Genomic DNA, 15746 nt, shown 5'->3' with positions numbered 1-15746 from the left:
CCTGTGGGGCATTCATGCCCCTTTTCTTTGCTCCGCCAGCTCATGCCCTGCTGCCTGCAGCCTGGCTAACAATAAGAGGGAAAAGCTGGTTAAAAGGCTGCCCCCTCCCTCGGGTGTTCGCTAACTGTTACAAGTCCCCCCTCTTGGAAAAAAAAATGCCCCACGCCGTCCTAATTGAGGAGATGGAAGGCTCCGCGGTGGCGACTGGGCTGTGACAAGAGGGACAGGGAGCTGGGAAAGAAAACCTCACGTTCGAAGGAGAGAAAAGATCAAAGTTTCGGGGCTCAAAGAGAGCCCGAGTTCCCTTCAGATGAGAGCTGGTCATGTGGCTCTCGTTTCAGAAATGACGCGCTCTGCGCCGGACGGGCAGGTAGAGAACAGAGGCGCTGCCAGGCCACCTCAGCTGCTCATTCAAGCCGCTTTTCTCCTCGTACAAATGGCGCTGACAGAAGAACAACGCTTTCCCAAGAGTAAAGAGACCTAGTTGTACTTAGGCCAGTTCGGCCGGGATAGGCTGTTCAGATAATTAACGGGACCAGATTAACCCATGACGTTCACGTAGGAAACCGGAGCATGGAAACAGGCCATCACGGGAGTTGTGGTGCTGTTTCAAATCAATTGGGCCTCATCCCCAAATACGTTTTTACGTAGAACGAAACAGCGAACGATGTACCTGACTACATCCGATATTCCCGTCATTTCTGCCGTTTGCTAAAATGCTATAAACAGAGAACCATCCCACCACACACCAGCAGACCCCTGCTAGAATTGCATGCCCTATCACCAATACAGGTGTTTTCTAAGGTGTGCAAGAGTAGGACCCCCAAGCCATGCCTTCCCTGTGCATTCTGGGAACTGTAGCCATATTTATGCAATGATAACACGAAGAGTTGAAAGTAAAGTAAAACTCTAGCCTGGAATGACTCAGTCAACATGGAAAAATTGAGAATTGTGGAGTACAGCCAGTAGCAAGGAGTAACTAACCCGGCCCGGCTTTTCTTCTTTTGCTTTTTATTTCGTTCGCATTCTGGTACTTGTATTGACATTTATTCCATTATGAAAATTCAAGAGTACAAGACCCAGAATGCAAAGAAAAGACCAGGTCAGGCTAAGCTACTCACGCATGGACCTGGGAATCTTGAGAGTACAGGTACCCTCACATTCAGCTGTAATGTGAAGTTGAACCGCAGGTGTCGGCAACCCCTGATGTCCAAGTGCCAGGGTGCCAACGACAGCAATCACCCAGCCAGCACGAGTGCACACATCCAATTAGCCACGTGCAAACACCAAGCTGCGGCTCCCTCGCACAATCTGCATACCCATTAGCGAGCACAGCCCCAGGCCACTTGCAAAGGGGTAAAAACATTTCCTCACCAAGCAGAGAGCGGATGATTAAAAACACATTCCTCGGAAGATATATAGGTAGAAAGTCAAATTTTACAAAAATCGAGAGTAAAGACGCGCTTCCCCATTTCCCTTTACAAGTATTAAATACGAATTCGGCGCTGATAGGAAATGACTTTAAAAATAAGTTTACCAAAAAGTAATTTTATTGACAAAATAGAGTAGGCAAATTATTTGTTTGCTTTTATCGAGGGCAGTCTCTAAACTTTTTACAAAAACATACTTTACACAATTGTATAGGTTTCTCTTGGTATTTACATATAATACACGTATTTTACACGATTAACAAATAATTATATAAATATACATCTTTAACATGTTCGGAACCCGTAATTAGTTGGGGTGATTGTGATGCTTAAAGATATGTTTTAAGGCATTTCGATTCCTCGATATAAAACGTTCCCATAATCCAGAAGTCACTAGTCAAGCAAATCTTTTTCCCCTCGGATTTAAGTGGAGAAGAGAGAAAAGTTGCCTTTTCACAACAACTTCAAGGAGAGTTCAATCTTCTTGCCTCCCAATTTGGAGACAAAGCCAGAGTCCATGGGCAGCAAATTAACGACCTCCTTGCATATAAATCGGGAGGGAAGGGGGGTTGGGGCACTCGCTACCAGGTATATTGTTCTAACCAGTCATTCAAGGCCCAGCTAATGGATACCATTAGAGAGTTCATTCTCATGCTAAGTAGCAAGAAACTTGTGGAGCGAGGGGGCGGGGCGTAACTGCCCAAGAAGTGTCCTTGTTGGAGGTGCCACCCGTCAGCAAGACCTATTGGTATACGTGTGGGAATTTTGAAGGGCACGGGACAGGAACATTGTGGGAATACTTGTGATCTTTCGGGTTAGTAGTGCACGACGTTTGGGAAGGGTACTTGGAATAGGGTGGCAGCCATGGCCAGCTGCAGGATGGGTCTACAAGGGCTACTGCCTCTGCAATTTGGGAAGTGGGGTAGGGCTGGAAACTGCCTAAAAAAGTTTGGTGCAACAAGTTAGGGCAGTACGGCAAGCGTAGTAAGGGGGTGATTGTCCACCAAGATCTAATTGGGCCCAGTTTTAGTGGAGCATAAGTCTGGAAACCCACCTGGACATCCTGAAGCAGTGTGATTTTTCACAACAGTGCATGGAGGACAGGAAGGTGTCATCACGTGCACTGGAGAGCTGGTGCCCTTGAGGGTGCCACGGTCTAATTTTATGGGGATACCTTTCACAGGAGAAGTAAATCCAATATGGTGGGGGGTACACTGTCCAATTGGCGAATCAGTCCCAATGAGACCAAATGTCAGTGGTGTATAAGGGAATCCATAAGTCTGTGATCATAAAAAGGAAAACCATGGCAATGTTCATGCCCTCCACCACAGCCAGAGTGAGGCTGACAGGGAGGTCAAACCATCCACTTGAGAAACCAGCCCCACTGCTTTACAAGTGTCAGACCTGCGACAAGGGCATCTGTTTGGGGTAGGAGACAGAGCTGGCAGTGCCCGACCTCCACGTCAGACCAGTGCTGGCATCGCTGTAAATGGACCCTCCGCCCGCACCTTTGGTCCCCCAGAAACAGCGTGTGCAGAAGGCCTTCCAGGACTCCAATGTCTTGCCTGACCAGATCCAGACCCCTGACGTGATGCCCACTACTAGGCACATAAAGTACTTGAGCATGAAAACAGCATAGTCTGGCCGGCGGGGTGGTAACTGTGGTCCACCCTGTTGGCCGGAGGGACAGGGGCAGTTATGAGCTGCCTCCCAGGCCTGACGATTGTGCTGCTCGTAGAAAAAACAGGCCACCACCACAGTGGCAGGGACGGTGTAGAGCACACTGAAGACGCCAATGCGCACCATCAGTCGTTCCAGCTTGTCAGTCTTGGTGGCACCACCCTGCTTAAGGATGACACTGCGGATGCGGAAAAGTGACACAAAGCCAGCTAGCAGGAAGAGGGCACCCACCAGCAGGTAGACCACCAGTGGTGCCAACACAAAGCCACGCAGATTGTCCAAGCTCTGGTTGCCAACCGAGCAGATGCCAGCCACTGGATCCCCATCCACAGAGCTCAGTGCCAACACTGCGATGGACTGGACACTGGGCAACAGCCAGGCGGCGAGGTGGAAGTACTGTGCGTAGCCAGCAATAGCCTCATTTCCCCACTTCAAGCCAGCTGCCAAGAACCAGGTGAGTGACAGGATGACCCACCAGATGGAAGAGGCCATGCCGAAAAAGTAGACCAGCAAGAAGACAACGGTGCAGAGAGCTGGGCCTGTGGTTTCATAGTGGATGTGTTCCGCCTCTCCACCAACTGCACGGCCACCCCCGGAGCTGCAGGCCACCCGCTCGTGGCCAGCCACCAGCCGCACCAAGTAGCCAGCGGAGACAAAGAGGTAACAGACGGCCAGGAAGATTATGGGCCTCTCTGGGTACTTGAAGCGTTCCATGTCAATGAGAAAGGTGGCCACGGTGGCCAGCGTGGACAGAAAGCACAGCACAGACCAGAGTCCAATCCAGAAAGCGGTGAAAGCTCGCTCGTCGGCGCTGAAGAAGGGGTTGTGGCAGGGCATGGCGCAGTTGGGCATGTGCCCGGTGCGCACGCGGTTGTAGAGAGGGTGGTGCTCGCTGGTCACCTGCACCATGGGCGCCCGGCACTTGCAGCCCGGCTGGCACGGCGAATCCCCTCCTCCGGCGTCCTGTGGAGGCGGCCGGGGCTTGGGCCGAGGCTTCAGCTGCGGGTGCGAGGGCTTGGCCGGCCGCGGGGGGTCAGGTCGTGGGGCGGCGGTGGTGGCCGCCCCGGCCGGCTCCGTGCGGTTGTCGTCCATGCAAAGGGCGTCAGAGGTGGCGTGCGCCGGCAGCTGGTCGCAGCGCATGCGGTCGGGCCAGGCGAAGCCGTACTGGCGCATGAGGGGCGCGCAGCCGGCCTTGGCCCGCTCACAGACGGCTCGGCAGGGCGGCAGCGGCTTCTTGTACTCCTCCAGGCAGATGGGTGTGTACATGCTGCACAGGAAGAACTTGAGGTCCGCTGAGCACTGGATCTCCACAAGCGGCCAGAACTGGTGCACCTCCAGGCCGGCCTCGTCCTGCGTGTCGTGGTTGAACTGGTTCGGCATGTAGGTGTAGTTGTAGCCGATGCCCCGGCACAGCGGGACCGTGATCTCCTGGCAGGTCAGCTCCTTGGAAGCGGCGGCTGCTGCGGCCAGGCTCCGGGGCCAGCGGGCGGACAGGAGGAGGAGCAGCGGCAGCAGCGGCAGGCGGGGTGCTTCCAGCCATCGGCGGCCGCGCTCCATGCTGGGGGGCGGCGGGGCACCGTGCTCACCCTGCAGACGACTCACCCGGTGTCCCGCGGCTCAGGGCCGGAACTTCATGCTCCGCAGAGAGCGCGGGCGGCAGCGTGCACCGGGAGTGTGGAGGCACCCCAGTGCAGTTTCACGGGTGGGTCACGGCGCACTCTCTGCAGCAGGGTGATTTCTTGGACGAGTCCTGGTGGCGCCTGCAGCAGGGCTTCTTCACATAAGTCTCTGCAGGTCTCGACCCCTTGTACTGAACTTCACAGGCAGATCCCAGCGCACCCTGGATGCACCTTAACTTCAGCGACAGGTCTCAGTCCAGGATAACTTTAGCCACAGTCCGGGTCAGCTCCTGCAACACATGCAACTTTACGCCGAGTCCTTGGGCTTGCGGAACGGATGAGCAAAATGTCAAATGGAAAGAGCAAATCCTCTGGAACAAAAAAAAAACAGTCCAATGGCTGTGTTGTGCCCACACTGCTTCCACTTGGCATTGATTTCGCGACAGTTCTGGCTTCTGAATGCCCAGCTGTCCCACCTGGAGCCCGGCGGTGCCTGTGCGGCTGTTCACTTTCCTTAGGTAGGCGAGCGAGATTTGTTTCTGAATACAGGCGCCTGCACATGAATATTTATACCAGACACCCTCGGGATCCCGTCTGTGGACCAATAACTGTCTTCCCCAGAGAGAAGGCGGGCCTTGTAGCACAGTGCCCGGCCTCGGAGCCCGCCTCAAATCCTCAAGGGGCCAGGTCATTGGACGATGCGCTGGTCCATCCAATAGAAGGGGCGGGGGCGAGGACGGCAGATGCAATCATGCTTATCCTTTGCCATTCAGCTACGGTTTGCGAGCTCGGGAAGGGGTTATCATTCAGTGATGCACTCAGGCAGCCCCCAAAGGGCTAACAGCAATAAAACCAAAGGGGGGAGATACGGAACGACGCCCGTAGGACGGAGATCTGTGGGGCTGTGTACGCGTAAAGAGTGTTTCCAATACACACCCCATCCAGATCAAAAGCGCGCTCTCTAAAATAGTTTTTGCTTTGAGGGGACAGAAATGATTGGAGCGTCCGCCCTAAGGGGATCGCATCACACAGATGAAATTAAGGCGCGATTATTGAATATAGGAACAGTTCGATGGAAATGACCCATGTGAGTGAGGGGTTGAGAGGCGGCACTGGGCTGATGGAATCAGGCCGTGCACGGACTGCAGGTTGGGACTTCCGTTGTGAGTGAGTGTGTGTGCCTTTATCCAATACGCGCATGTTGTCCATGGAGTGGCAGGTGTCACATTGCTTCCAGCGCACGCACACTCAGTATAGTTGCAGTCTGCACTGAGTAAAATGTATATAAATTATTTCATTGCGTAGATCACTTGCATTCACAGTGTGCACTCGTGTTTTCTGTGCAGACTCCGTCCCAAAGACGTGAAAAGTGTGCGTGGCGGGATGGATAAAATATACACCGATGCAACTGATTCACAGTATGCAGGGATTGAATGTGGTGTGCGTACATTCATGGCATTCACAGTGCAGGGTATTCAGTGCATTCACGCTGTAAGTGGAGATACGTCTCAGATATGAGAGTTCGGCGCCACATCTAAGTATACCTCTGCACTCACAAAGTACATGAAGTTGATGCGTGTTCAGCTCTGTCACCCGGTGTAGCTCCATTTAGTACCTTCGCAGCCCGAAGTCAAGAAAGTCAAGGTGTATTTAGTTATCTCTCGGACAACACTCCTCCTTGAAGTTAGACACAGAGTGGAAGAGGTTGCATTGCACCCATTTTCAGTACGTTCACTAGTGGAATTCACATTGTGTGGTGTACACAGCACATCTCAATTGTACATACAGGGAAAGGTGCAATTCTGCATCTCCTAATACCCCATTTGTATATTTTCTATGTACACAGAGTGAAAGTTATATTTAACGCGCTCTCTTGGACTGCGTACATTCCTGGTATTGACGCTGCACACGCATTAAGTTATGCGTTCGGTTCCTTCAAAGCGCACTTGGATAGGATATATATTTGGGGCTATAAGTTAAGGTATATCCCTTCATTGGAAGTGCAGTTTAAGCCAGCGAAAGTTTCTTGCTATGCCGACACACAAAATACATCCGTTCAATGCAATTACAGTGTATGTGGAGTGAGGCGGTGTGTTCATGACAGGTGCACCGATATCCACTCACCGCGCTTGTAGCGCACATAGAATGTAAGTTGTGATCAGTTATTGACAATGTACGTCTCTAGTGCTGGTGTCAGTGATAGCCATTTCGCGGAGCTTTACTGCTGTTACACTGCAAGGCGCAGTTCTCAGGAGTGGATTTTTTAAAGTCTGTGAGGTGCAGTGAAACCTCCACGTGCAGTAACAGCGAAGAGAGCAGTGGGCTGGGTCACCGATATTCACTCAGTGTACATTCTATGTACAAAATGTGCACTGTATAATAGGCTCCCACCTCCAGACCCCAACACACAGCCCTGTCTGGTGTAGGAGCTTTATACAGTGGTTAAAGGGCTCGCCAGCGACAGGCAAGTCACACTGCACGGAGCTGACGTTGTAGGAGTGTTTGTGTGCACCGCGATCTTCTGTCTCTTAGTACGTCAGACCTTACTCCTTTATCCATGCGGATGGGGTCTCCCAGTCAGTCCGTTTTGACATGCATGTCCAGGTCAGGATTGACACCCTTATTCAACGTATGCTGCCATATTTTCTGAAATGCAAATTTGGGGCAACCAGTCCCTTCATTTGCATGTCACATGCACTGTCTCCGGCCCTGCTGATTGACACTTGTTTCCCCGGCAGCACTTATTCGGGACAGTAACATTACGACATAGGTTGAAATATGCAGTCGAAGCAAATTTGAATGACACCCTTGATGGTGTCACAAAAACAAGCAACTATGAGCCAGAACAGTTATGGTTTTGGAAAAAACACGTCGTTTCTGTTTACAAATAAAACAATGTCACACGATGAAAACCCAGAAAATGCAAGGGGTTAGGCAGGGGCGTAGGAGACAATACATTTCTTGGGAGGACAGGGACAGCCTTGGGGACTTTCAATCAACCCTATACAAATCGCTCGTTGTTTACGAACTGCAGGCTCCGATAAATAGACACAATCATATATATTGGAAGTGAAATAGGGAGAAAAGAAGGCATGATTTCACAGTCTGAAAGTATCTTTAATTGTTATTTACATTCACAAAGTAATTAGCTAAAATGTGAAAATAACATGTTGATTAACATTGCATCTTCATGCACCGAGCAAACAAAGGTAGGAGGGTAAAAAGGAAGAACATACCCTTTGCGCCCCACACCCACCATGCTCTTCGCCTCATGCCAATTGGAACCGCACTGGAGATATCAAAAGCGATTACGTACAAGAGTTGTAAACTGTGCTCGGAAACCATAGTTCTAATAACACTTCTACTCCTGTGTGTGATCTTGGGCAGCTCAGCTCCACATCAGTCATAACTAGAAGCATTTCAACTGAAGAAGCTCTTGCAGTTACAGGCTATATAAACATGGATTCTCTAATCTCTGTATAAACTGCAGTCACTAATTTCTCTAGAAACGGCTGTTTGTGATGCACCAAGTCACTGCGTGTAAAGAAAAGACATTCACTGATTATAAAGAAAAGACATCGGAAAATGACTATGATAGGGTTATTACAGTCGAGTTCTGACATTACAATGCCTTCTGCCAGAGCTAGCAGCCAAGGTAAAAGGCAGACCAGGTCACAGAGCATAATTAATGCAGCTGTTTAAAGCAAAAAATGGAATGTTGCTTTTCTTTCTTCTGCTCTACTTTCATAGCTTTGGATGTCAGAAGCTATGCACTAAGGTTTTAAGTGGTTTGTGGGAAAGTTGGTGGTGTGACCATGTATTATATGGGGTAAAATACCCCCTGCGTACATAAGGATATTGCAAGTCACCTTGAAGTTCATACCTTATAAACAAGCATTGGCAAAGCCAATAGGTCTCGCCTATGCAAGTTCTATTGCCTTTGCCAATGTGTTTTAGCCATGCTGTACACTAGTGAGACTACTATTCAGCATGGCTCAAAGTTAATGGCATAAAGGAGAATGATGTGTCATCGACTGGTGTGGTGCAGTGTCATGGAGTAAGTAGAGTGTCCTAAAATGGAGCAGTAAACTAACTTTAAAGGAACAGGGGTCCCTTGAATAAAATGCAACACCACTCCCATAAACAATGATATTAAAGTAGTATGCAAATGGATTGTTTCATACATTTATTCAATCACAATATAAAAGATCAAATGTAGTGGGAAAACATCAACAGGGGAAATCGAGAAAGACTGGTATTCGGGCATTACACAAGTTATCTGGATGACCCAATGTCACCAATTACAAGAAAAATGTAAAAAGTAACCTATATAGTACAGTGGTTTAGAGGAGGCTGGCCTGGTTTGTATTGGGTACCTATGGTACTTACACCTTATACCAGGTCCAGTTATCCCTTATTAGTGAAATGTAGGCAGTGTCTAGAAGCCAGGCTCTCTAGGGGTAGCTGTAGCCAAGGCTTATCTAGGAGACGTGCAAAGCTCATGCAATACCACTGTAGTCACACAGCACTCACACACATGAAAGAAAATACTCAGTGTTACAAAAATAAAGGTACTTTATTTTAGTGACACAAATGCCAAAAATACCATAGAGACTATACTCCCTTAGGAGGTAAGTAATACATCAATTATATACACTAGTATGCAGCAATAGAAATAAAAAGTTAGAAAAGTGCAATTAGTGAAAATCACAATGGTTAGAAATGGGCCTAGGTTAAACACAAACCATATACTAAGAAAGTAGAATGCGAATGTCAGTTTCCCACCTAGACAAGTGTGGTGTGTAGAGGGGCGCTGGGAGTATTAGAAAACACCAAAGGTAAGTAATAGAACCCACCTCAGAGCCCAGGAAAGCAGGAGTAAATGACAGTAACTTTCCTAGAACACACAAGAACACGAGAAAGAAGATACTGCAAGAACCAGAAGATACTTCAAGACACAAAGGGTGGATTCCTGGACCTAAAGACCTGTGGAAGAATGGGACTAGGTCCAAGAAGCACAGAAGAGTCCAGGGAGGACAGGAGCCCCTGCTAACCCGAATCAAGGTGCAAAAGAAGAACCACTGGTGAAGAACAACAGTCAATACTGCACCCAAGAAGATGGATGCGGGTTCCTGGTTGGTGCAGATGATATCCCACACCGGATGGATGATTGCAGTCTGGTTGCGTCGCTGGATTCTGCCAACAAACCTTGGCACACGCAAAGCTCACGGTTAGCGGAAAATGGCACTGCCTGGGACCAGGAGGGACCTGGTGGACTCTACCCAGGAGGAGGAGTCAGATGGGGCTCTCAGCAACTCAGAGAGCTCACAGAAGACCAGCCAGTGCACACAGGAGTCCTCTAGCACAGGGACAAAGGAGTTGAAAAAGGAGGCCCACGCAGCACAAAAACAAAGGATCCCACTCCGCCAGAGAACCGCTCAGGAAGCTGTGCATTGCCGGAAGGAGTGCTGGGGGCCAGAGTTACATTGTGCACAAAGAATTTCATAGAAGGATGCCAACAAGCCTTGGCAACTGAAAAACACGTGGTGAACAGGGTTACTTTCTTGCGTGGGAAGGCAAGCTCTTACGTCCACCAAAGTTGGACAGTAGGATGTCAGGACCATCGGGACCACTTCAGTCCACCACCCGTGATGTAGGATCCATGCAACTCAACAGGAGAGGGGACCCAAGCAGATGGTCGTCGTTGAAGAGAGGTGCCTGCTGAAGCAGGGGAGTGACTCCTTCACTCCAAGGGAGATTCGTTCACTCTTCTGGTGCAGGCTGAAGACAGGCTGTCCTCTGAGGATGCACGACCGGGAAACAGTTGCATATGCTGGCAAGAGCTGAAGATACAATGTTGCAGAAGTCGTCTTTGCTTCGTTGTTGCAGTTTGTGGAGTTCCTGGAGGGTCCAGATGCAGTTTCTTCAGTGAGAAGGTGAAGTAAAGGATGCAGAGGATTCCTGCTGGAGTCTTGCAATCCGAATCTGAAGAACCTCCCAAAGGAGAGACCCTAAATAGCCATGAAAGGGGGATTGGTCAGCTAAACATGTAAGCACCTATCAGGGGACGGCTCAGACACCACCTGCTGGCACTGCCCACTCAGATGCTCCCAGAGTTTGCTGCCAACTTGGAATCCAAGATGGCAAAACACAGGGACCCTCTGGAGGAGCTCTGAGCACCACACCTGGGGTGGTGATGGACAGGGGAGTGGTCACTCCCCTTTCCTTTGTCCAGTTTCGTGCCAGAGCAGGGACAGGGGGTACCTGAACCGGTGTAGACTGGATTATGCAAGGAGGACACCAAATGTGCCCTTCAAAGCATTTCCAGTGGCCTGGGGAAGGAAGCTACCCCTCCCAAGCCTGTAACTCCTATTTCTAAAGGGAGAGGGTGTAACACCCCTCCCCCAAAGGAAATCCTTTGTTCTGCCTTCATGGGCTTGAGCTTCTCAAGCAACAGGAGGGCAGAAACCTGTCTGAGAGGTGGCAGCAGCTGGGCCTGCCTGGAAAACCTCAGAAGGCTGGAAGGGCAATACTGGGGGTCCTCTAAGGAGCCCCCAGAGTGCATAAAATCATACAACCAATGCTTACAAAAGCCTTGGGTTATGATTCCAACATGTTTGATACTAAACATACCTATGTTCCGAGTTACCATTATGTAGCTGGGAATAGGTAGTGACCTATTTCAAGTACATGTGTAAAATGGCATCCCGCACTCAGGAAGTCTGGGAAAATGGTCCTGGAGGTCGTGGGGGCACCTCTGCTAGTGCAGGGGTGCCCTCACACACAGTTACTCTGCACCCTGCCCTCTGGGCTGGAGGGCCTGATATAGGGGTGACTTATAAGTGACCTGGTGCAGTGCAACTGGCAGTGAAAGGGTGCATGCACATTTTCACGCAGGCTGCAATAGCAGTCCTGCAGAAGCCTTTGCATGGGCTCCCTATGGGTGGCAAAAGAAATGCTGCAGCCCATATGGATCTCCTGGAACCCCAATGCCCTGGGTACCTAAGTACCATATACTAGGGACTTATAAGGGGGCACCAATATGCCAATTTTGGGTGAAATACTGGGTTACCAGTATGCAAAAACCATAATTTAAGGGAGAGAGCATAACTACTGGGGTCCTGATTAGCAGGATCCCAGTAGACACATGCAAACACACTGGCAAACAGGCCAAATGTGGGGGTAACCAAGCTAGAAAGAGGCTACTTTCCTACAAGGTTAGCATCCACAACAATGATTTACAAGCTTTTATACACCGACTTTTACATGAATGACTCAAATAGTGAATCAAGAAGTCATTAGCTCATAGTACCTATGCTAATGCCAACTTATGTACAATATCACAAATTCAAGTCAAGGTACTTTGGCCGACAATATTTTGATCCCCTAGACAAGTATCAGGATCATCCTAAGCCTTCGTTAAGCTTGAGTTAAAAGGGTTACAGAGTGCTTGTAACCATAACGGCGAAGATAAATCGGACTCACATCTCATATGAGTGAGAAGGCAATCAATGGAGATCTGAATCTCTAATCAAGCGCCAATGCCATAAAGTAGCAGTAGAGTGGAGTAGTGTCACAGTGTAATAGAGTGTCATAGAGTGGAGTGGCAGAGTGTCGTAGAGTGGAAAGGCATAAAGAAGAGTGAACTGGAGTAGAGTGAAGTAAAGTAACGTGAACACGCATAGAGAAAGTTGGGTAGAGTGTTGTTGAGCACAGTACATTGTTGTATATTGGAGTGGCGTTGAGGGTTGTGCAGTGGCATTGAGCAGAGTATCGTAGATTGAAGTGGCATAGAGTGGTGTGGAGTGGCATACAGTGGAGTAAAGTGGAATGGAGTGGCGTATAGGGAGTTGTGTATGGAGTTACAGAGAGGAGAAAGTGTTAGAGTTTAATGGAATAGAGTGTCAGAGTCTAATATCATGGAGTGTAATATCATAGTGAAGTGTCATAGAGTGGAGTTGGGTGGTCTAGAGTGAAGTGACATAGAGTACAGGGATGCAAACTAGATTGGTGTAGAATGTAGTGGTATAGAGTGCATTGGTTTTGAGTAAAGTGGTGCAGAGTGCATTGGCGAATACTGCACTGGTTTAGCGTACAGTGCAGTAGCGTAGAGTGGTGAAGAGTAGAGGGGCACAGAGTGGAGTGGCACAGCATAGATTGCAGTGGTTCAGAGTACTGTGTCATAGAGTGATGCGGTGCATGGTAGAGTGGAGTGGTGCAAGGTAGAGTAGACTAGTGTAGAGTGCAGTGGTGGAGTGCAGTGATGCAGAGTAGAGTGGCATAGAGTGTAGTGGCATATAGTACGCTGGTGTAGAGTGCAGTAGAGTGGCATATAGTTGAGCGGTGCAGAGTAGAGTGCTGTGGTGCAGAGTAGAGAGGAGTATAGTTCAGTGGCAGAGTGCAGTGTTGCAGAGTAGAGTGTCATAAAGGGCAGTGGTGTAGAGTAGAGTGGCACAGAATGCATTGGTGTAGACTGCAGTGATGCAGAGTAGAGAAGAGTGGCTTAGAGTACAGAGGTGCAGAGTAGATTAGAGTTGCATAGAGGGCCGTGGCATAGAGTAGATTGCTGCAGGGTACAGTATAGTGGTGAAGAGTAGATTGTTGCAGAGTGGAGCATAGTGATGTAGAGTGCAGTAGCATAGAGTGGTGCAGAGCAGATTGGAGTGGTGCAGGGTACATTGGTGTGGTGCAAGATAGATTAGACTGGCATAGCATAGAGTAGAGTTGCGTAGATTGCAGTGGCATAGAGGAGATGATTTCAAAGTAGAGTGAAGTGCCCTACAGTGGAGTGGTGTAGAGTAGATTACAGTGCAGTGGTGCAGAAAAGAGTGCAGTGGGACAGAGCACAGTGGCATTGAGTGCAGTGGTGCAGAGTAGAGTGGCATGAAGTTCAGTGGCAGAAAGTGCAATGTTGCAGATTAGAGGGTCGCAGAGTACAGTGGTGTATTGTAGAGTGACATAGAGTGCAGTTGCATAGAGTGCTGTGGTGCAGAGTACAGTGGCATTGAAAGCAGTGGAATAGAGTGCTGTGGTGCAGAGTAGATTGGCGGTGGGATAGAGTGCATTGGTTTTGAGTAAAGTGGTGAATAGTGCACTGGCAGAGTGCAGGGGTGTAGTATACAGTGGTTAGAGTAGAATAGCATAGATTGCAGTGGTGTGGAGTGGAGTGGTACAGCATAGATTGCAGTGGCGTAGAGTGGCACAGAGTGGAGAAAAGTGGTGTAGGGTGCAGTGGCATAGGGTAGATTGTTTCAGAGTAGAGTGAAGAAAAGATAGAGAAAAGATAATATACTTCAATATGCTGAAGTATGTAACGATATCAACAACATAAATAATAACGCTAGGCATAACGTCACAAAATGAAATATGGCTTCTCCCTGTTAGCCATGCTGTAATCAAGCACTTCATTACCTAGAAAACAAAACATTAAACATAAATGTTAGAAAAATATACCCTTCTAATTGCTAAATTGTTGTGTAAAAATGTAAAATCTGGGCTCAGTCTCGACTTCACTGTTTCACCAACTGGTGTGATCTCAGGCAAATACAAATATTGTGTTTCACAGAGTCTCCTTTCTAGCCTGCTGGCATCACGGTGAGTGGGACTCTGTTCTCTCTTTAGATCTTCCTCATTGTTTTGCAGCTCCTCTTGAAGGCATCCTGCAGTGCTCCTCTTCAAGGCAGCAGGTGACAGTAATCATCCAAAACTCTTTTCTCCTCCTGTGCCCTTTGTTCTTATGAGCACCCTTAGAACAGGACAAAAGGGCAGAGGGCGCAGGGGCCCCCCTGACTCACCTTCATTTGGTTACCATCAGCTTGGAGGATTTGTCTGTACAGGGCTATCCTAAGTAGCGCTTTTGTGCGCTAATGGCCCTCTGAATGAAAGATGTGAGAGGGGAAATTATTGTGTCCCCTTGTCCCCCCCACCTTCGTCCCCCGTGTCCCCCACCCTCCAAAATCTGGGGGGGATACATCCCCCGCGTCCCCCACACTTCCTACGCCCATGGGGTTAGGGCACCAAGGAACTTGGGGTTGGTTTATTTGCTGGGGCCTGATAAAATATGTTGAATATTGACAACCTGAATGACCATTGGTTAGATTGCGCATCCGTCTTCTTTACCTTATGTAGTCCCACACGTGGTCCATATCGTTGGAATGAGACTAGATTCCAAGGCAGTAACAGGAATGATCCGCCCCATCGTGAATTATCAATAAATTGGCACAATATTGCCAGGGACTAATTCTCGGCGTCGTAACTAGAGGGCGTTCTCACTGGTAAATGTATTGCGATTGCGAGTTGACGTGCGGACATCTGTGCAACACTAATTTCTGTATGGCTTTACATCGCCTAATGCCTTTAAGGGTTCACCTTGTGATTACCCGGTAATACCAGGCCCCAGTGGCAGGGTGCCCCAATGCCACTTAATAGAGCAACATTGCAGGTCCGGCCATCGGCTACCGTGCACCCGAGTGGAACAAAGGGAAAAGCGCCCCCGAAGATGGGAGGGCGTGGCCCGTTTGGAGACGGGGCCACTGAGGCCCAAGAACCCCTAAGCACTAGTTATGCGTTAGGCGGGCCTGCGACTTCCACCCCCATGCCTCGTGAGGGTTGAGGGCGGAAGTCTAAAGGTTGGGAATGTCGCGGCTACGTAGCCGCCGGCCGGTTCCAGCCGCCGCGTACCGGTGGGGGTCTATTTAAGCGCCCCGCAAGAAGGCCCTACCTGCTCTTCGGTGGCGCAGTGGTTGAGGCTGGCGGACGGAGCACTGTTGTCCCTCCCACCCTGTCCTCAATTTAGGTTATGAAGAAGGTATTAGCGGAAAGTGAGGTATTAAAGTAACCAGAAACAACAGAGGGGTCCCAAGGCTGGGGCCCCAGGAGAACACCAGAGATAGGATCTTGAAGTCCTGAGCCAACATGCGGATGTACACACCAAATTAATGGGTAAGGGAGCCCAGATCGCTGGGGGGGGCCATGGGGCTCCTGCTCCTGGTCGCCCCGTTACACCCCTAGGCAGATT

At 49.4% G+C, this 15746-nt stretch overlaps 1 protein-coding gene across 1 annotated transcript; it reads right to left on the bottom strand.

The window, feature by feature from the left end:
- Window positions 1-1534: 1534 nt before the first annotated feature.
- FZD8 (frizzled class receptor 8) lies at window positions 1535-8893 on the bottom strand. Its single transcript, XM_069211210.1, has one exon. The coding sequence runs from the start codon at window positions 4665-4667 to the stop codon at window positions 2829-2831; it is 1839 nt and encodes a 612-aa protein (XP_069067311.1). The 5' UTR covers window positions 4668-8893; the 3' UTR covers window positions 1535-2828.
- Between the last annotated feature and the right edge of the window lie 6853 nt (window positions 8894-15746).

The sequence above is a fragment of the Pleurodeles waltl genome, chromosome 10, assembly GCF_031143425.1.
Source record: "Pleurodeles waltl isolate 20211129_DDA chromosome 10, aPleWal1.hap1.20221129, whole genome shotgun sequence".
Taxonomy (NCBI): domain Eukaryota; kingdom Metazoa; phylum Chordata; class Amphibia; order Caudata; family Salamandridae; genus Pleurodeles; species Pleurodeles waltl.
The sequence above is the reverse complement of the archived record's forward strand: the minus strand, read 5'-3'. Positions and strand labels throughout refer to the sequence as shown.